The 19647-nt window shown below is 46.8% G+C and overlaps 3 protein-coding genes across 5 annotated transcripts in view; all 3 read right to left on the bottom strand.

Moving 5' to 3' along the window:
- Positions 1-195: 195 nt before the first annotated feature.
- Positions 196-2022, bottom strand: LOC143006687 (uracil nucleotide/cysteinyl leukotriene receptor-like). The gene is made up of 2 exons (XM_076157928.1): positions 1946-2022; positions 196-1289 (listed from the first exon to the last, which is right to left on the bottom strand). The coding sequence occupies exon 2, from the start codon at positions 1268-1270 to the stop codon at positions 350-352; it is 921 nt and encodes a 306-aa protein (XP_076014043.1). The 5' UTR covers positions 1271-1289; positions 1946-2022; the 3' UTR covers positions 196-349.
- A 2020-nt stretch (positions 2023-4042) lies between these two features.
- Positions 4043-5865, bottom strand: LOC143006917 (uracil nucleotide/cysteinyl leukotriene receptor-like). Its single transcript, XM_076158276.1, has 2 exons — positions 5784-5865; positions 4043-5127 (listed from the first exon to the last, which is right to left on the bottom strand). Exon 2 carries the CDS (start codon positions 5106-5108, stop codon positions 4188-4190), a length of 921 nt encoding a protein of 306 aa, XP_076014391.1. The 5' UTR covers positions 5109-5127; positions 5784-5865; the 3' UTR covers positions 4043-4187.
- A 187-nt stretch (positions 5866-6052) lies between these two features.
- kiaa1217 (KIAA1217 ortholog) overlaps positions 6053-19647 on the bottom strand; it is a 68834-nt gene continuing 55239 nt past the window's right edge. For all 3 annotated transcript variants that reach the window (XM_076158272.1, XM_076158273.1, XM_076158274.1), the window contains 15 exons: positions 19267-19371; positions 18775-18824; positions 17230-17375; positions 16962-17137; positions 15128-15258; positions 14857-15004; positions 13812-14286; positions 13517-13715; positions 13154-13419; positions 12902-13057; positions 12532-12654; positions 11268-11348; positions 9467-11161; positions 8769-8900; positions 6053-7698 (listed from right to left, as the gene is read on the bottom strand). In XM_076158272.1, the coding sequence (XP_076014387.1) occupies positions 7150-7698; positions 8769-8900; positions 9467-11161; positions 11268-11348; positions 12532-12654; positions 12902-13057; positions 13154-13419; positions 13517-13715; positions 13812-14286; positions 14857-15004; positions 15128-15258; positions 16962-17137; positions 17230-17375; positions 18775-18824; positions 19267-19371 (4432 nt within the window). In that variant the 3' untranslated portion in view covers positions 6053-7149. The remainder of the gene's footprint in view (positions 7699-8768; positions 8901-9466; positions 11162-11267; positions 11349-12531; positions 12655-12901; positions 13058-13153; positions 13420-13516; positions 13716-13811; positions 14287-14856; positions 15005-15127; positions 15259-16961; positions 17138-17229; positions 17376-18774; positions 18825-19266; positions 19372-19647) is intronic.

Raw genomic sequence — 19647 nt, 5'->3', positions numbered from 1 at the left:
CCTCAAAGCTCTACGTCGCCCCCGAACGGCCCCAAACATTCTCCTGTTTTCAGCTATTCCCTATTAAAATACATTCATATTTCCTCCAGGCCTTCATACTTCTTCATACTTCCGTGTCCTTGTAACTTCTTCATATTTTCAGGTACAGAAACCTTTCAAACATTTTTCCGGCACTTCTTCAGCATTTGGACAAAGTCATTTCTAGTCTTAAAGCACATACTTCAACCACATGGCAATTTATTGTGAAAATTAAGTACAATTACAAAAAAACACATTCAAATAATAGCATTTTCAAGGATTTCCAGTCTCCTTTTACACTTTCACACAGTTCACACCAAATCAGAGCTCTTTAATCTGATCCTACATACCGACTTTGTCCTCTCTTTTTACAACATAACTGCATCAATCTGTCCCTGTAAGCCTGATTGAGGAAGAAGTACATGACAGGATCCAGGACACTGCTAACACAGGTCAGTGAAGAAGTGATCCGATTCATTCTCCTGAGCAGCTCGGTCATGTGACTGTGACTGTTTCTCTGGATGTAGATCACTCTGCTCACGTGGTACGGCACAAAGGCAAACAGGAAGATCACTAGTATCAAAATGATCATCTTTATGGCTTTGTCCTTCACTGGATGTTCCTTGGTTTGCTTTACAGTCTGTAGTTTCCACAGAATCATTACGTAAGAAACCACTATGATGGTAAGAGGAATGACAAAAGCCACGAGATTGGAAACCAAAGCTTTGTAAGTTGGCTTCTCCAAATACAGCTGACTGCACGTGTTCGTCATGCTGGAGTTTGTTTCACTCTTAGGACTGAACAGTAAAGGACTCATTGGCACAATAAGAGTCAACCATAGGATCCCTACAACCACTTTTGCATACACAGCCTTCCTAACCGACTGAGACTTGACAGGTAGAACCACAGCCAAGAGTCTGTCAAGGCTGATGAAGCTCATTAGGTAGAGGCTGCAGTACATGTTCATGTAAAAGAGGAACCCTGCTAGTCGACACAGGATGTCCCCAAAGGGCCAGTGGCTGCCTAACAGGTGGTAAGTGATGCGCATGGGTAAGATGAGGACGTAAGAGATGTCGGCGATGGAGAGGTTCCACAGGAAAACCTTGAATGGGGAGGAGCTTGTCTGGTGACTGAAGGCCCACAGCGCCAAGGTGTTCCCAGGCACGGCGAGCACGAAGACCACGGTGTAAAATGTAGCAAACCAAATGTTCTCTTGCTGGAGGTGTCGTTCCTCCTGGTCAGAGATGTTCATAGTTGTGTGGAGGAGCGGCCTAGGGTAGCACACACACACACACACACACACACACATACATAACCATTGATGCTGACAGCCAGCCAAGTTGCTTAGATCTTTGCCTATTCCACAAACCATGTGACAACAACCCAAGTCCCGCACAATGTGTATGACAATCAGCTGTCAGATCTTGAGGTGTGAAAACGGAAGTTGCCTACATGTTAGGGAACATAAATGTTGTTGGATGAGTAAGGTGATAACACCGCAGACAGCTTCTTCATTTGTAATATAATGCAAGTTACTTCCACTAAATGTACATTGGTTAGAAGTTATTAACCATGTTATTTTTGAATTCATTATATTGTTGAATTAAATAAAATATAACTTAATAAAATATGAAATATTTTTGTTCTGCAGCAGGAGCAACTTGTTTTAAAGATTTTAAAAATAAAAACCCCTGTCGAAGTCATTAAATACATTTTCTACAAATTCAAAAAGCACATTTAATAAGTTTAAATGGTTAAATAATTTGTCAAAGCTTCTTGCAAAAGCACAATCTACTGTTTAAGCATTACAGGTTTATGTTTGAAAACAACTGAATCCATAACAGGATATAATGTACTGTATGTATAGATTTACAAAATATGGTTCTAAAATGTAAAATTATGTCAAGTTATCAATCATATTGCTTACCTGTGATCGTAGAGAAGCAGGATTGTGTTTGTTTCTAGTCTGTGTCTACAGCTGCAATGACACAGGAGACTGCTGCTCTGTCTGTTCTCACACACACACACACACACACACACACACACACACACACACACACACACACACACACACACACACACACACACACACACACACACACACACACACACACACACACACACACACACACACACACACACACACACACACACACACACACACACACACACACACACACACACGAAGCCTCTCTCACAAACAGAAGATGAAATCATTCCAGCTCGATGCATTACAAGCATGCATGTCTTTATTGTCGCTACTCCAACACAGTTTCGTCTTTATCACATTGCTTCTTTTTTTTTAATAGTCTGCTTTAAAGCTTTACAAAATGAAAGGAAAAAAAAACAAATATTTACAAAAAAAATCTATCTGTGCAAACATATTTCTCTTTTTTACACCACGCTCCTAAAGTATTTGAAAGGCATGCATACAAATAAACTTTGGTATGTTAACAAAACTACTCACTTTCTCATTAGAAGCATCTATGTACACGTCGTAGAACTCATTTCTTGCTTTGTTTTTAGTAGAGTTTTACATTTCAGACAGTTCTAAATGTTAACAAACACAAACCATGAGTTTAACCGCTGAGATCATGAGTGTGTGCGTGTGTAAAATTCCCCCTAAACTCTCATGACTGGGACAAGCCTGAGCTACTGTACACGCAACTTTGGCAGATATGCACGTCAAAATGAAACTGAGTCAATAAACTGAGGCATGAACACAAAGCAAACGTGCAGCATTTGAAACAGCATAAATAACACAGATACAAGTTACAAGAGTGCAAGACAAATTTCAATTTCGTATGATTTGATCGTGAATTGCATGTAATATGACAGTAAAAGTATCTTAAATCTTAAACAAAGACAACATGCAGCATTTAAAGTTAAAGCATAAACGATCAGGTGTCCTTCGCAAAGTGAGAACTCACGGGCTCTCGCAGATGGAAAACAGTACTGAAAATAACAAACACAGATACATGTTCCACTCACTCACACACACACACACACACACACACACACACACACACACACACACACACACACACACACACACACACACACACACACACACACACACACACACACACACACACACACACACACACACACACACACACACACAGAGCGTGAGCGTGAGCGTGAGCGTGAGTGTGAGTGTGAGTGTGTGTAAATGTAAAGAAAAGACCACCAAACTCCCTCCAAATGAGCTCCATCAGAGGTGCATGGTTCCTACCTGCTGCTGTCATCTCCCTGAGTGGAAACAAAGAGGCAGCAGTCCAGGTGAACTTTATAAACCCGGGTTAAACCATGACTGACTGAGGGCAGGGGACATCTTTAATTTTGAAGGCTTTGTTTCTTTTTAAAGGAAGTCATATTGGCAATCTACATATAAAACCCTACATCTATATATATATATATATACATATATATATATATGGTGGCTTTTGTTGGTCTTTTCTTGCCTCATGTTGCACATTTGTGTTTGTATAGGAGGCTAAGGTTTATGTTTGTATGTGAATGTGCTGAGTGTGGTTTGGTCCACACAGGTAGATCACCGTCAGCTGTTCGGCTGTGCCAAGCTGGAAATGATTTTTAATCAACACACACACACACACACACACACAACTGAGACACATTCTGTCCTTTTCTCCTAATTGTGTCCTTCTTGCGCCGGGAATGGCACGGACCACGTGGAAAAACTTCTGATCAATAAAAGGGGGGCGCGAAAGAAAAAGTTTGGGAACCACTGCTCTAACCCAAGCTTCAGCCTTTACTCTCACCCTCATCTACCACCATAGTAGGTGGGGAAGAATGTTCCCCTCAAAGCTCTACGTCGCCCCCGAACGACCCCAAACATTCTCCTGTTTTCAGCTATTCCCTATTAAAATACATTCATACTTCCTCCAGGCCTTCATACTTCTTCATACTTCCGTGTCCTTGTAACTTCTTCATATTTTCAGGTACAGAAACCTTTCAAACATTTTTCCGGCACTTCTTCAGCATTTGGACAAAGTCATTTCTAGTCTTAAAGCACATACTTCAACCACTTGGCAATTTATTGTGAAAATTAAGTACAATTACAAAAAAACACATTCAAATAATAGCATTTTCAAGGATTTCCAGTCTCCTTTTACACTTTCACACAGCTCACACCAAATCAGAGCTCTTTAATCTGATCCTACATACCGACTTTGTCCTCTCTTTTTACAACATAACTGCATCAATCTGTCCCTGTAAGCCTGATTGAGGAAGAAGTACATGACAGGATCCAGGACACTGCTAACACAGGTCAGTGAAGAAGTGATCCGATTCATTCTCCTGAGCAGCTCGGTCATGTGACTGTGACTGTTTCTCTGGATGTAGATCACTCTGCTCACGTGGTACGGCACAAAGGCAAACAGGAAGATCACTAGTATCAAAATGATCATCTTTATGGCTTTGTCCTTCACTGGATGTTCCTTGGTTTGCTTTACAGTCTGTAGTTTCCACAGAATCATTACGTAAGAAACCACTATGATGGTAAGAGGAATGACAAAAGCCACGAGATTGGAAACCAAAGCTTTGTAAGTTGGCTTCTCCAAATACAGCTGACTGCACGTGTTCGTCATGCTGGAGTTTGTTTCACTCTTAGGACTGAACAGTAAAGGACTCATTGGCACAATAAGAGTCAACCATAGGATCCCTACAACCACTTTTGCATACACAGCCTTCCTAACCGACTGAGACTTGACAGGTAGAACCACAGCCAAGAGTCTGTCAAGGCTGATGAAGCTCATTAGGTAGAGGCTGCAGTACATGTTCATGTAAAAGAGGAACCCTGCTAGTCGACACAGGATGTCCCCAAAGGGCCAGTGGCTGCCTAACAGGTGGTAAGTGATGCGCATGGGTAAGATGAGGACGTAAGAGATGTCGGCGATGGAGAGGTTCCACAGGAAAACCTTGAATGGGGAGGAGCTTGTCTGGTGACTGAAGGCCCACAGCGCCAAGGTGTTCCCAGGCACGGCGAGCACGAAGACCACGGTGTAAAATGTAGCAAACCAAATGTTCTCTTGCTGGAGGTGTCGTTCCTCCTGGTCAGAGATGTTCATAGTTGTGTGGAGGAGCGGCCTAGGGTAGCACACACACACACACACACACACACACATACATAACCATTGATGCTGACAGCCAGCCAAGTTGCTTAGATCTTTGCCTATTCCACAAACCATGTGACAACAACCCAAGTCCCGCACAATGTGTATGACAATCAGCTGTCAGATCTTGAGGTGTGAAAACGGAAGTTGCCTACATGTTAGGGAACATAAATGTTGTTGGATGAGTAAGGTGATAACACCGCAGACAGCTTCTTCATTTGTAATATAATGCAAGTTACTTCCACTAAATGTACATTGGTTAGAAGTTATTAACCATGTTATTTTTGAATTCATTATATTGTTGAATTAAATAAAATATAACTTAATAAAATATGAAATATTTTTGTTCTGCAGCAGGAGCAACTTGTTTTAAAGATTTTAAAAATAAAAACCCCTGTCGAAGTCATTAAATACATTTTCTACAAATTCAAAAAGCACATTTAATAAGTTTAAATGGTTAAATAATTTGTCAAAGCTTCTTGCAAAAGCACAATCTACTGTTTAAGCATTACAGGTTTATGTTTGAAAACAACTGAATCCATAACAGGATATAATGTACTGTATGTATAGATTTACAAAATATGGTTCTAAAATGTAAAATTATGTCAAGTTATCAATCATATTGCTTACCTGTGATCGTAGAGAAGCAGGATTGTGTTTGTTTCTAGTCTGTGTCTACAGCTGCAATGACACAGGAGACTGCTGCTCTGTCTGTGCTCTCACACACACACACACACACACACACACACACACACACACACACACACACACACACACACACACACACACACACACACACACACACACACACACACACACACACACACACACACACACACACACACACACACACACACACACACACACGAAGCCTCTCTCACAAACAGAAGATGAAATCATTCCAGCTCGATGCATTACAAGCATGCATGTCTTTATTGTCGCTACTCCAACACAGTTTCGTCTTTATCACATTGCTTTTTTTTTTTTAATAGTCTGCTTTAAAGCTTTACAAAATGAAAGGAAAAAAAAACAAATATTTACAAAAAAAATCTATCTGTGCAAACATATTTCTCTTTTTTACACCACGCTCCTAAAGTATTTGAAAGGCATGCATACAAATAAACTTTGGTATGTTAACAAAACTACTCACTTTCTCATTAGAAGCATCTATGTACACGTCGTAGAACTCATTTCTTGCTTTGTTTTTAGTAGAGTTTTACATTTCAGACAGTTCTAAATGTTAACAAACACAAACCATGAGTTTAACCGCTGAGATCATGAGTGTGTGCGTGTGTAAAATTCCCCCTAAACTCTCATGACTGGGACAAGCCTGAGCTACTGTACACGCAACTTTGGCAGATATGCACGTCAAAATGAAACCGAGTAGAAATGGTGAAACCAGTTTAACTCGATGGCGGCAGTTCGTATGACAGTAACCGTGAAGAGATCGAGCTCGGTTTGTAAATGTGTACGTCGTGTATACGTTCGTAAAAGGCATTTACAAGGGGTTGTGTCAAATGTCTCGACAACGTAAGAAATATAGAAGATTAAAATATACATGGTCTGATTTCTGCTTTGAAAAATAAAACACAGAGTTTTTCTTTACAGGGTCTTTGTGAGTTAACCAGAAAAATATACTTTCCACAGCGTGAGAGCTTCCCACTTCAACTACACAGCGGTGAAACTGAACGTCATTAGTTCCATTTTATATACTTTTTTTATTATTTTACATCGGTACGTCTGTTACATGCTCCAGAAATAATCAAATCCAAAGTCAAATTCAGCAAAAACGTGATCCAAAATGCGACTGGAAAAAAAAGGGATAAAAGGGATAAAAGCGTCGGTGAGAGAATGCCAGTGTCTAATAAACACGCAAGTGAGGGAGTGCATCGCTTAAAACCATTACAAAAGACACAAAGAGAGGAAAATTCATCTACAAAACAAATCTGCACACATTAAAACACGAGCACGTGGAGGCCTGGGGGGGCCGGGGGGGCTACATAGCGTCCTTAGCCGCTGTGGCTGTTGGGATGCAGGATTTGTTGCTGCTGCCGCCGCTGCTGCCGCCGTTGTGGGACCTGTAGCTGGTGAAGCTGGGGGTGTGTATGGTGCGGACGCTCTTTCCGCCTGGGCCCACAGGGGTGGGCGACAGAGGGGAGGGGGAGGAGGAGGAGGAGGAGGAGGAGGAGAATGAAGAGGAGGAGGAGTGCACTCGACCGTTCGGGGTCTGCGTAGAAAACGAGAGAGCTTTACCTGTGTGCTGTGAGGGTGCGGGGAGTTTGAGGGATCCGTTAGACAGGGAGGGGATGTGGGAGGAAGAGGAGGAGGGGGAGGGTGCAGAACCGGAGCGAGGTGCGTGAGGGGACGGGATGGAGGACTTTGTCAGAGAGGAGGAAGGGTTAATAGGGTTAGTAGCATCTGAGCTTTGAGCGGACTGGGCGCCGCCTTTAGTGGCGCCCGGATAAAAAGCGGGGATTTTAGAGACGGGAGTAGCGGGGGAAGTGGTTTTATGATCCCCTCCCACTCTTTTAGCACTTCCGTTAGCCTGCGAACAGAGATGCCAAAACAGATACTGGTCGTCAAAAAAGGAATCTGGTCATGTGGAGCAAATAAATACAAACGGCAAGACGGTGTTAAAAAAAACTAAAAACCCCTCTAAAGTTAAAGACACAGGAACGACTGTACAGACATGAACATCACTAAGAGACACAAGGACAAAAACCAACACACACACATCTGCATTTAGGAGGTTAACATGAGGAGTGAGACGCACTGACCTGAACCTTAGAGACATGTTACCATAGAGACACACAGGGACAGAATGAGAACGCTGCAAACGTTAGAGGAGAGGGACGGAGGACAGGAGGGATGGAGGACAAGGGAGGGGAGGGGGGAGGGGGGCAGAAATGCATGGGATGGGGTCGGGCAGAATTAGAGGTGAAGAGGTTGGGGTAGTGAGAGGGGAGGGGGAGGGAGGGGGGATGCTGTGGGGCAAAAACCTTCCAGTCGGTTGCGAGGTGGTGAGTTGTGTGGAGGCCTTTGGTGTTAAGGGGAAATACGTCACCGTGAAGGGGTTAACAGCATGGGTGCAGTGTGTGAGAGGAGGGAGGAACGTAGCCACCGGGAGGGGGGAGGGGCCAGGAGTCAGTAAGGCGTGTGTATTATTGTTATTATTAGCCAAGAAGCATCCTGGGATTGGGCAACACTGTTTAGGGAAACTCAGCTGTGATGGGAAGTGGAGAGATGCGATGACGTCGGGTCGTTGGATGACCGCACATGACTTCATTTCTCCAATTCTGGGTTATTTTTGTTTGTTTTGCTTTTTCCTCACTGAGTCACCAACACAGCGGAAACCATGAGCAGTGTGGACATGCAGAGAAGCGATACAGTACAAGTGATGTTATGCGGTAACAGTCAGGAGTCACAACATGCCTTCTTTGCCAGCGCAGACGCGAGAGAAACATCAACAGGTCCACAGTCACGGGCAGTCTCGCTCATTTCCCCTCAAAAACACTCCAAAATCTCAAAGTTTTGGTCGTTCCCCTGCTTTAACACAAGTCCCAGACTACGTATGTTCGGACCCTGGTCTCTGCTAAGGCCCTACAGTAAAACTACCTGTCGGAACTGCCTCTGAGCGTCCTGCAGCTTTTGCGGTTTCCCCGCTTTGTCGGTAGCGCTCGGCGGCTGCCTGGACTTCGCCAACAAAGGCACTGGCATCCGACTAGACGGGGAAGAGACGCTGGCGTTCTGCAGAGAGGATCCAAACGAAAAACAAAACAAGAAATAAAACAAAAGGAAGAGAAGGACACCGTACAGGAAGTTATGAGAATCAAGGCACAGGCAGGTTCCGTCCCCTGCTTCAACTGAACACCAGAAAGCAACATGCACCCCCTGGAGCCTTCACACCCAAAATACACTCAATGTACAGTGGAAGCATGCGGTTCAGGAACAAGGAAGCTAACACAGATTCAATCCTGTTTTTTGTGTTTTTTTTACGTCAGGTTTGCCACCTGCTGAAAACTCCGGTGAAGGGGTTTTAGCAGCGAGCTGAAGGAGGAAGATGGCAGGCAGAAGCCCGCGAAAATGCCACCCGCAATCATGTCAACATGATTTGAGAGGGAGGAAAACCAGAGGGAGACATTTCCCAGACTTCCAAGCACCTGTGGAGTGGATTAATGATTTGGTGATTTCGGGGTTGTTAGGTGATGGTGTGAAGGTAGGTTTGGAAGGAGGAGGAGGAGGAGGAGGAGGAGGAGGAGGAAGGGAAATAAAAGACCCAAAACCTCCCGGAGCAACAAGAGCTAGAGAGAGACCTGTTGTACGGAGCTGGGGGCACTGGGAATAGTGGTGGTGGTGGTGGTGGCTGTGGTGGTGGCTGTGGTGGTGGTGGTGTTGGGGATGACTACAGGTCGAGGAAGGAGTTGAGGTTTGATCTTCTTCGGCAGCGAATTCCTGCTGGTTAGAGCCGCTTTAGGGCCTCTGGATGTGGGGAGAGAGGACGACCTCTTCAACCCTGCCCCTTCCACCGCGCTCCCGTTCCCTCCTTTGGCCTGCTCCGCCAGGGCCGGCTCCTCCGGCGAGCGGGGGCCCATCTCGCTGATGGTGGTCTCCAGCTGCTTGATGGTCTGCTCCAGGCTGTCCAGCGTTTTGTAGGTGTTCTTCCGAATCTCGTCCGTCCTGTAGAGGGAGTCGGAGCTCTGCCTCTTCAGCGGCGCCGCGCTCGCCGCAGTGGGAGCTTCCGCCAGGGATTTGGAGCGGATCTCAAACCTCTTGGCCTCTTTGTGCTGCCTGATGGTGCCGTCGGATTCCTCCTCGTCTTCATACACGACCACCTGCAGGGTCTTCTTGCCGGCCTTGGTGCCGGTTCGCAGAGCCTGGGACAGCGCCGCCAGCTGCTTTTTAGGGAACTTAAACTTGAACTTCTTCTTACCATCCTGCTTGCCTTCTCCGGCTGAGTCTGAGTTCCCGCTGTCCGTCAGTTCAGGGAAGGAGGATGAGAATGATAAGCTGTCGCGGTCTGCAGCACTCAGTGAAGACCTGCTGCGGCCCTTTGTATCGGCACCCTCCTCGAGGTGTCCGTCTCTCACCGGACTGCTCCTTTCGCTGTCCGACTCCTCGTCCTCCTCGTCGATTCGCTCTGCGGCTAACATCCTCTCCAGTTCTTCCTCGCACTCAAAGATGGTGGACAGGCGCTTGTAAGCCGAGCGTATATCCATGGGCTCCTCAAAAATGATGATAACGGGCTTCTTGTTGAAGGACCTGTCGTTTGGCGAGCTTGGATCCTGCTCAGTGTTTCCCGAGGAGTTCCTGGCGTCGCCTACAGTAACGGTCTGCACACTTCCCTTCTTGGCATTGACCAATTCCTGATACTCACCACAGGACAGGGCCTGCACCTTGGTGTTTGAGATCATGAAGGCTATGTTGTCGGGCGGCGGTGGCGCTTCTTCGCAGGGTAGATCAGCGCTCAGACTAGCATCTTCATCCTCCTCCATACACTTAATCTCCAAGCTCTGAGCCTTTTTCGGTGGAGCTACCGCAATTTTATGTTCCTCTCTTACGACGCTGGTGGTGGTTGTGGTCACCACTGGCTCAGGAATGATGTTCTTGTTGGGAGGAACGTGCTCCTTGATGACGGGAGATTTAAGCTTCTTTTCCGTGTTGATTTTGTTGAGGATGATGTTTCCTTTCTCCACCTCTGCGCTGGTTTTCAAGGATTCCGAACGCTTCACTGGCTTCTTGGGCAGTTTGAAGCCGTTCAGTCCCACGGGCTTGGGCGATATGGGCGGGGGTGTTAAACGTGCGGGCGATTTGGGCGGCTCTGACTGCTGCTGTGGCTGCTGTGGCTGCTGCTGTGGCTGTTGCTGCTGCTGGCTTGGAGAATTGTCATTAACATTGACATTTGACACCTGAGATGAGGGCTGTGTGGGGTCTTGGTGTTCGGAGGTTTCCTCTGTTCCTGACGAGGGCGGATTTTCCTTAGGAATCTGTCCGGTCACGTAGTAAATCACCTGGAAAACCACAAATGTTTGATCATCATGATTTCAAATCTCAACATACAGCGTGTATTCATTATGACAAAGTTAAAGCGGTGTATAAACAATAGGTCATACACACCCCTTGGCTCTGTCGGACGGTGGTGTTCCCGTTTTCATCCGTGTCCGGATCTTTGCTCTCTCGACTGGGCTCTGAGCTCTGCTAGGACATTTTGCGAGGGAACAATATTACAGAGCAGCTGGTGTGTTATGTTACTATGGATATCTCTTTAAAATCAGACTCAAAGCTGCTGCACCACTGTTAGCTAAAATTGGACCAGCCAATGAAAACGCAGGTTAAGTTTTATTTACGTTATGAGTTAGGTAATATTATATAACCAGGGCTGCACATAGGCTGGAATCAGGTAACAGGAGGATCAGCTGGACATGTTAGGGATCAAAGCGACCTACGAATATTAAGTAGCCATGCGCCTTTGTTTACCTTCCATTGAAAGTTTCAATCACCGCCTGCTTATCTGTCACACAATGCAGCTCATGTTTACATTAACATTATGACGACTATTGGTATTATTATTACTCAGCTTCCATCTTCTCTTTTTACGTGTGTGTCAAAGCATGTCAACACAATTGTTCAGATTATGATTCTTGCTGCATCTTTTGTTTCATGGCCTAAATGCCGTGCCAGTGAACCATTTGCGTGTGTGTGTGTGTGTGTGTGTGTGTGTGTGTGTGTGTGTGTGTGTGTGTGTGTGTGTGTGTGTGTGTGTGCAAAAAGGCAATTTCAGGTAAAGTTGTGCAAAGACACAGAAATAGGAAATCCCTTTAGAGAGAGCAGAGGTGAGGTAGAGGAGCATGCAAAGTGGCCAGGCTGACCTCCAGCAAACCAAGTCTGCAGAGACAGAATGTAACTTTCAGTGAGGTCGTTTGTCTCGCTTTGCCAATCAGTTTCGCCCTCAAACGTGTTGTTAAAGAAAACACACAAGACAATTTAATTGCCTGTAGCACACAGAGCTGAGCTTTTTATTTGTGTGGAGTAAAAGACAAGTCAAAACACATCATCATCAGACACACACACACACACACACACTCGCTCACACACTCACACAGACAGAGAGAGAGAGACGTCTTCATTTTATGCAGACTTAATCCAGGGAAGGATCCAAGCGGTGATGTCAGAGAGGAAAAAGGAAACGAGGCAGCAGGAGAAAGGAGGCTGATCTGTAGGCAGCAGTTAGAGGTGTGCTTCTCTGGAGCCAAAGCGAGGGGAGGTGTGGGGGGGGGGTGCGAGAGGTCGTGGAGGGGTTAGGGTGCAGCCATTGATCGTGTCAGACAGTCGGCAGAGGCAGGCGGTTAGGTGGAAGGCTGTGCGGCGGTATAGATTTTACCTTTTTCTCTTTGAGAGGCATTAAGGCCCCCGGTCTGAGCTCTCTGATTTGAGCTTCGATTCGAGCGGGGGGCTCGACTGAATTTTTCACCCCTACATCCTTAATTGTGCACTTCTGGAAAACCTGAGTGGAGAGAGGTCAGAGCGTTTTGAGGGACGGGAAACACTTCCAGGTGCCTCCACCATCATTTTATAAACGGTCTGAGTCACTCCTCCTCCTTTGCCCACCGCCAGAGCCCAACAATTTGTGGGAGTTTGGGGAAGAAATGAAAGGTGGCCGAGTTCCACAACGTAGAGTAAATCACACTGAAGAGCTGTGTGTATGTGTGTGTGTGTGAGTGTGTGTGTGTTTGTGTGTACATGCATCTAACCTGCAGCTCCGCCATGATCTTGTCCCCTTCGTCCTCCTCGTCTCTGGTGACAGAGGCGGTGACGGGGGGAGGGGTGCTGGGCTTCAGCTTGGTCTCTGGTGGAACCTTGGCGGGTTTGGTTTGGAGAACAGGAGGGGACGCTTCTTCCTCACCCTCCTGCAAGAACGGATGACAACAGAACCATTTAACCGGCTTTTTCTTTTATTTACCTTGACGCAATTGTGAGCTCTCGTACGATTAACCGAGACTGACCGGAGTAGAGACGGACTCCTTCCTGCCGGTGAAGACCACCTCTCCAGAGCGTGTGGTGGTCATGCCTGAGTTGGAGCTGCTGTAGGTCTTCCTGGGAGGAGGCGGCGGCGGCGGAGACTTGCTGGCCTTTTCCGACGCCGGCTTGGTGACGGGGGGGCGCTCCACTTTGGGTTGCCTCTCCAGCACAGGCTTGGCTGGTTTCTCCGGCACAGGTTTGGGGGGTTTCTCAGGTCCCTTCTTGGCTGATTTGTCAGACGGGGCTTCTTCTGTCAGATATAAAGACCAAAACAGACCTTCAACAAAAACTCAAAAGGAGGAAAGGTGTGTTAATAGCTTGATGTTAATGTTGTGTTTGCTTGATACCTAAAGGCGACTCCACAGGGTTCTGTGTGTCTACTTCATCTCCGCTGGCAGCAGGGGACAGTGTTGGGTTCTCTTCCACCTCCAGGCTGGGGATGCCCTTCATCATGTTGACCTGGGCCTCCTGAAGGATCTTCTCAAACTCTTTCCCATCATACTGACCAATCTTCTGCCTCCTTTCTTCCCACTCCTTCTCTGCCGCCTATCAGATGCAGAAGAAGAAGAAGAGAGACTTTTAATCACAGTTTGGCTCAGATGAATTGAAGCTAAATGGAATGTGACTGGTGACCCAGCACACCTCTATGGATGTTGCTCTGCTTCTGTTCTTCCCCTGACTGCTCTGGAGCTCCTCTATGACCTGTTCCTGATTGGCAGGGCCGTTGCCGGTATTCACAGGGTTGCCGTGCGCCTTCTTCTGATGGGCGGGGCTTGGCGGATCTGAGGCGGCCCTCTTAGGGGATTCCCGGCCTTGAGTCTGGCTCAGGGTGGGGCTGGGGGTGAGCGGTGGGCTGGGCTGGGTGGTCAAGGCCGCAGAGTGCTGTGACTGCTGCATGTGGACCGGGGAGCTCTGGACGTGATGGATGACCACCGGGGAGGAAGGCATGACCTCTGACCTGATGGTGGAGCTCTGGGGCTCCGGCAGGGCTGAGGTGGAGCCAGAAGCCGAGGCTGGGGGAGCTTCAGCGGGGGTCTCTGCTGGATAACTGTTGTCCACAGAGGTTGATACAGTAGCAGAGTGCTCCGGCCCCTTCTGAAGACCCTCAGTCGCACATCTAGAGGGAGAAAACCACGATATGAGATCATTCTGTTACACTACACCCTCCTGAATAACATCAATACCATAAACTACATCACACAAGACACAAATTGTAAACAAAGTTAGCATATATTGGTATTTTCATGTCTAATACATATTGATTACATTTCATCAACTGTTAGGAAGATGATTGGCTCTGACACTCGGGGCAAAATCCCCATCCAGAGAGCTGAGATGAGAGTCAGAGAGAGAGAGAGAGAGAGAGAGAGAGAGAGAAACGTATAGAGCTGGCTGAGTATCTGTGACATATTAAAATGGAAATGAGGCGTCTATCTGCAGAATTAATTCGCTTTATCGGCTCAGCGAGGGCGATAGAAGTAAATCAAGCCGGACTCTGCGCTCCTCCGTCCACACTGAGTGACCCCTCTGATGGGATGAAGGCCAGCTTGGCCGCACAATCAATCAGTGCAATCTCCCTCTGGCTCGGCAGAGTGCTTTTTGTTTTCATTTTCAATTCCCTCTCCCTCTCTCTCTCTCTCTCTCTCTCTCTCACTCACTCTCCAGCTCCTCATTCTCTTTCCTTTACCTCCTCAGGCTGCTGAGCATCTCCGTCAGGCTCTTGACTCTCTTCAGCATGCTGTCCAGCTTGTGCGGCTCCTCCTTCAGGAACTTGACGGCTTCCACCTCCACCCTGAGGACGGCCCGCATCCTAGTCTGTAAGGCTGGGAACTCACCTGCGGGACAGACAGAGAGACGTGCAGACATTTTATAAAGAGGAAACACACACACACACACACACAGGAGGGCGTTCATTCTTAACTAAACTACTATAAGGAGCTCCTTCTGCATGGTCTTACCTTTGAGCCCTGCCAGTGATTCTCCCACCTTCCTCAGAGTGACCGCCCCCTCTTCCACATCCTTCAGGGTCACCGCTCTCTGTGTGGACGCTGAGTCCCTCTGCAGTGAGCCCACATACTGCTCTAGCTCACTGTGGAGGGAGTTAAGACTATAGATTAATTCTGCATCAGTGTATTGACAAAGAGAAAACTAACTGGAGTGACTAATGAATGGAAAAATAAGAACTCCAGAAGCCAAGACAGCGAGTGATGACCTGCTTTACTGTTACCCCATGTGATGTCAAACTGAGTAGTAATGTAATGTAAAATAATGCAAAAGTCTAAGTAACCTTTTATTGCTGTTATACTGACTTCTGCATCATTTAAAATGAAAGACTGAAAAAGAAGCTGCGTTAACAAAACAGTTCTTCTTTACAGTCACTAGGGGGCAGGATATTCTCATGTACTCATGTAGCTCTGTAGTAATGCACAGTAGAGAGCACAAAACACATCCCATGTAAAACATGTACCAGGATTAACACTTTGAAGCGTTTTCCTGTCTTGATCTGATTTTAAGCCTAGATTGGGTCGGACGCCTTCCCCAAAATTATTTGCGTTTCCTCACGTCGAAAAACATCTGGCTGATTCAGGAAGTGGCTTCACTGATAACATTGTGTGTGAGGGACTAAAACGGTGCGTCTTTGTGGGCCAGGCACCCTTGGGACACAGTCTATTACGCAACTCCCCCAAAGGAGAGAGGCAATAAGGAGACAGTGAATAAAATGCCGTTATGCTGAGGCCTCCTGGGTAACAGCCATGATGGGAAGCTCCAGCTGAGGACAAAGGGAACAGATTACCCTTTTCTCTGTAAACAGTTGCAGTACATCTGAGTCATATGTGTGCTGAAGTCTGATGAAATACTTCAGATAGCAGCGCTGCGGTTGTACGCTTGAGGAATCACATGCTGCTCATCACTCCTTCCTTTATCTACTCAACCTCCTACTGTCCGTTTACTGAGAACGGCTGGATCCCCTCCCAGGTGTGTGACTTAAGCTGGGAAAATAGCTCCGTGAGTCAGTGTGAGAACATTATCCAAGCGCAGATCTGCTAAGATTGACAACTGACAAACAAACCCACAACAGCTAAAACAATAAGAAACAATCCTGTCAAAATAAAAGCATAAAGTACACATTAGATCTTATTTAATGTCCACATTTAACTCCTATTTATTGTATTATTGGACTATATAATTAGACTATATGAGATAAGACCACACCATGCATGAGTAGGATTCCTATTAAAGTCTTATCTTATCTGTAATTTGACATTATAGGTCATGATAGATTTGGTTCTGGTCTACTCTTAATTAACGAGCCGAATTTAAGGTGCGGGACGTGCCGAGTTCTGCTGACTCACGATTGCCTTTGATGCCAAGTCTAACAGAGATTTAATCCCCCGACCTCCGGCTGTCCCCGCTGCTCCCTGGCTAGGCTGAGTAACGGCCTCGTACCTCGTTGTTTACCCGGGCCCTGTGTTTACCAGCGCACGCCGCTGACCCCGCACGCAAACATCAAAATTAAAAGGATTCAATTACTCCTCCCTGTTGGCACGACGAGGGCGAGCGCATTAAATGAAGAGCGCGGCAGTGAATAATGACTCCTGGGTTGGAGTCTATTGTCTGCGGCGCTGGCACGGTCTGCCTGTATGAACCTGTGGGCTGTAATTTGAAGGGCGTTGGCTCGTCGGGGAGTTTGGGAAGTAAATATCTCAGGTGAGCAGGGAAAAATGGAGCCTTTTGGGGACTGAGTCTGATTCTGAGTGGGATGATGACGACCACTTGACCCCCCTCTCTTACCCGAGCTGGTTGAGGACTCGTTCCTCCAGACCCAAGTACTTGTTCCTGTCCTCTTCCACCAAAGCCCTCTGCTTCTGCACAGGGTCCTCCAGACGCCGTGCAGCCTCCGTCAGCTTAACACTGATCTCCTGCTCCGCCCGCTTCAGCTGCACGCGTAACGCCTCCTGGTTCTGGAGCTGGGAGGGGCGGGACACACACGGTGGAATGATAAGAACAAAGACTCTGCAGTATCTAGCACGCTCTAAAGAAAGCTAGAAAGTCGTCTTGCCTGCAGCTGTTTCATCTGATGGAGCTGCAACCGCAGGTCGGAGACGTTCCTCCTGAACTGCAGCAGGTTGACTTTGAGGGGAGGCGAGCCTTTATCGGGCGCAGCTGCAACACGCTTAGGAACCATGACTGGGGAGCCGGAGCCACCTGAACCAAAAGAACATAACGTAAATGTGCTTTCTGAAGAATATCATCCCAAATAATTCATGAACCAAGAACACCATCATTGTCCTGCACACACTGAAAGCTTAAGAGCACTTTGGAGATCCGTGTGGAAATTATAGCTGGCAGCAAATGAGTGGAAGATACATCAAAGTAGCGATATCGTCTTCTCCAACCCTTCACTCCCTCATCCTGTCTGATTCCAGTCTATGAATTATTCGCCAGGTTACAGCGCCGGTCTGAAATTTATCCCCCCGGCAACGTGGTGGTGTGACTGAAAGTTCCTCATGTTTTGCAAAGAGTGTGTGAGAGCTCCCCTCGGACTCGGGGCTCTTGCGCAATAAGCAGAGAAATACAGGCCCTTATATTGGCAGCTCCTCTGAAATGTCTGCCTGCCTACTTCTGCCATTTCAATCACTGCTGAAGGTGAAGAGGGGGGTGAAACCATGGCAACCGCAGGAGTTAATGTTTGTTGTTGGGCAAGACCAACTCAAGAGTTTTGAATCTCACGACCTTTCGTTATTTTTCAGGGTAGATATGAAAGCTGGAGAACTTTATTTAACTTAAAACTTTATTAAACTTGCGGATATTTGGCGTCACACACAGGAGAAGAACCTGCACAGGGACTCAAACCTAAGAAGCGTCCCACTGTGCAATCCACCAGTGACTTTGGATACATATTCCCTGGGACTGGGTTAGATTGAAGGCTTGTGCACAAAAACCCAGCAACCTGAGTGCCGCCCGTGAGGTCCATTAGCGGACGCAGAGTCCCTGCTGGCGAGCGGCACAATGGCCCAGGGAATGCTGGGAGTGCACACTAAAGCTCCCCGCACACAGAGACTCGCCACTGTGCCGGGGCGGCCAGAAAACAAACCTTTGTCTCGGTAATCCCCGAGCTCTATTCACGTCTGTGTCTATCTGATAGGGTACCTGACAGCTGACCGGACCTGAAGTTCAGGTTACAATGCACGCCACGTTTGGAGCACAGGTGCTGTGATGGAGGGGGAAGGGACGATGAAAGTAACGCATCAGAGGGAGTCGGAGATGTATAATGTGATTTTCCAGTGCGAGTACGAGACACGCGATTGGCTCTCGGGGCACATAAACACCCCCATGTTTTCTCTTTCTACCAGCGCTCAGATTGCATTTCTTGTTTTCCTAATCAAACGTAAATCTACCAGCGAATCGCAACTAACGGCGTCATGTTTATGAGGCTTTACGTTCGCTCTGCCGACTCCTGACTCCTATTAAACCGCCTTTGTTTTCCACATCTCCAGCCTGTTGATTGACGCCGATGCCTGCTCGTCTGTAACAAGGCATTATGGGTAAACCGACAGCTCTAAAAGCCCAGGTTAGATGAAAGTGCAGCGGCGTGGATACTAACCTGTGCTGTGTGTGCTGTGAGCTGGAGACGCCGTCTTCGGTGGCCTCTCGCTGCGACCAGGGAGACATTAGTCAGAGGAGAGGATTTGGATCACAAGAAAACTTACCACACACACCGGGTCACTACGGATTAGTAGGTTAATACCAGTAAGTGCAAACAAGTGTGATGGGAAAGAACAACAACAAACCGGAGTGGTTAAAATGACGTTAATGATGTTAACACGCTTCATCAGTTTTCATTCTCCACACAGGCGAAGAGTTACAAAGCAGAGCGGTAAACAATACACACTGAGCATTTATCCACACAGCAAAATAGCTTCAATATCAGAATGACCATCGGGTCCATTTCCCTCCTCAGCATGGAACCATTTAACCCGGGAGTCTGATAGGATCATTATAGCCGGGACACGTTATCGTTCAGGCTCCGGCTCCGGCTGGAGAAGTTCTCATTTGATTTCCCTCTGATGCCTCACGCTGCCCTATGATTGCTTACCTTAGAGGTTCCTTGGTGCCACTAGTGTTTGGCCCCGTTAAAAGTGCATGCTGAACAAGACCAGTCAAGCTGGCAATCTGTTGCTCCATAGCCTTCATTCGCTGTCTGCAGAAACATCAGAAAATCCTGCTTTTAGCACCGAGGCCTCTTAGATATTACAGCTTACTGCTTATAGAGCTAAAGTAGAAGGGACGTCTCTAACGAAAGGATCAGACGTCTTTAATCACACCATCATAGATCGGTTTGATTTGCTGGGAAGGATTACACAGGGGAGAGTTTTAGGAATTGATTTACAATTATGTCCAGAGTAAGTATTGATTAAGGTTGAACAAGTGGATTCTGAATAGTAGCTTCAATCTGAATGGGTTTAAATGGATTCGA

Source organism: Genypterus blacodes, unplaced genomic scaffold (genome assembly GCF_046128005.1).
Source record: "Genypterus blacodes isolate CSIRO-AG114 ecotype Tasmania unplaced genomic scaffold, CSIRO-AGI_Gbla_v1 ptg000076l_1, whole genome shotgun sequence".
NCBI classification, from domain to species: domain Eukaryota; kingdom Metazoa; phylum Chordata; class Actinopteri; order Ophidiiformes; family Ophidiidae; genus Genypterus; species Genypterus blacodes.
The sequence above is the reverse complement of the archived record's forward strand: the minus strand, read 5'-3'. Positions and strand labels throughout refer to the sequence as shown.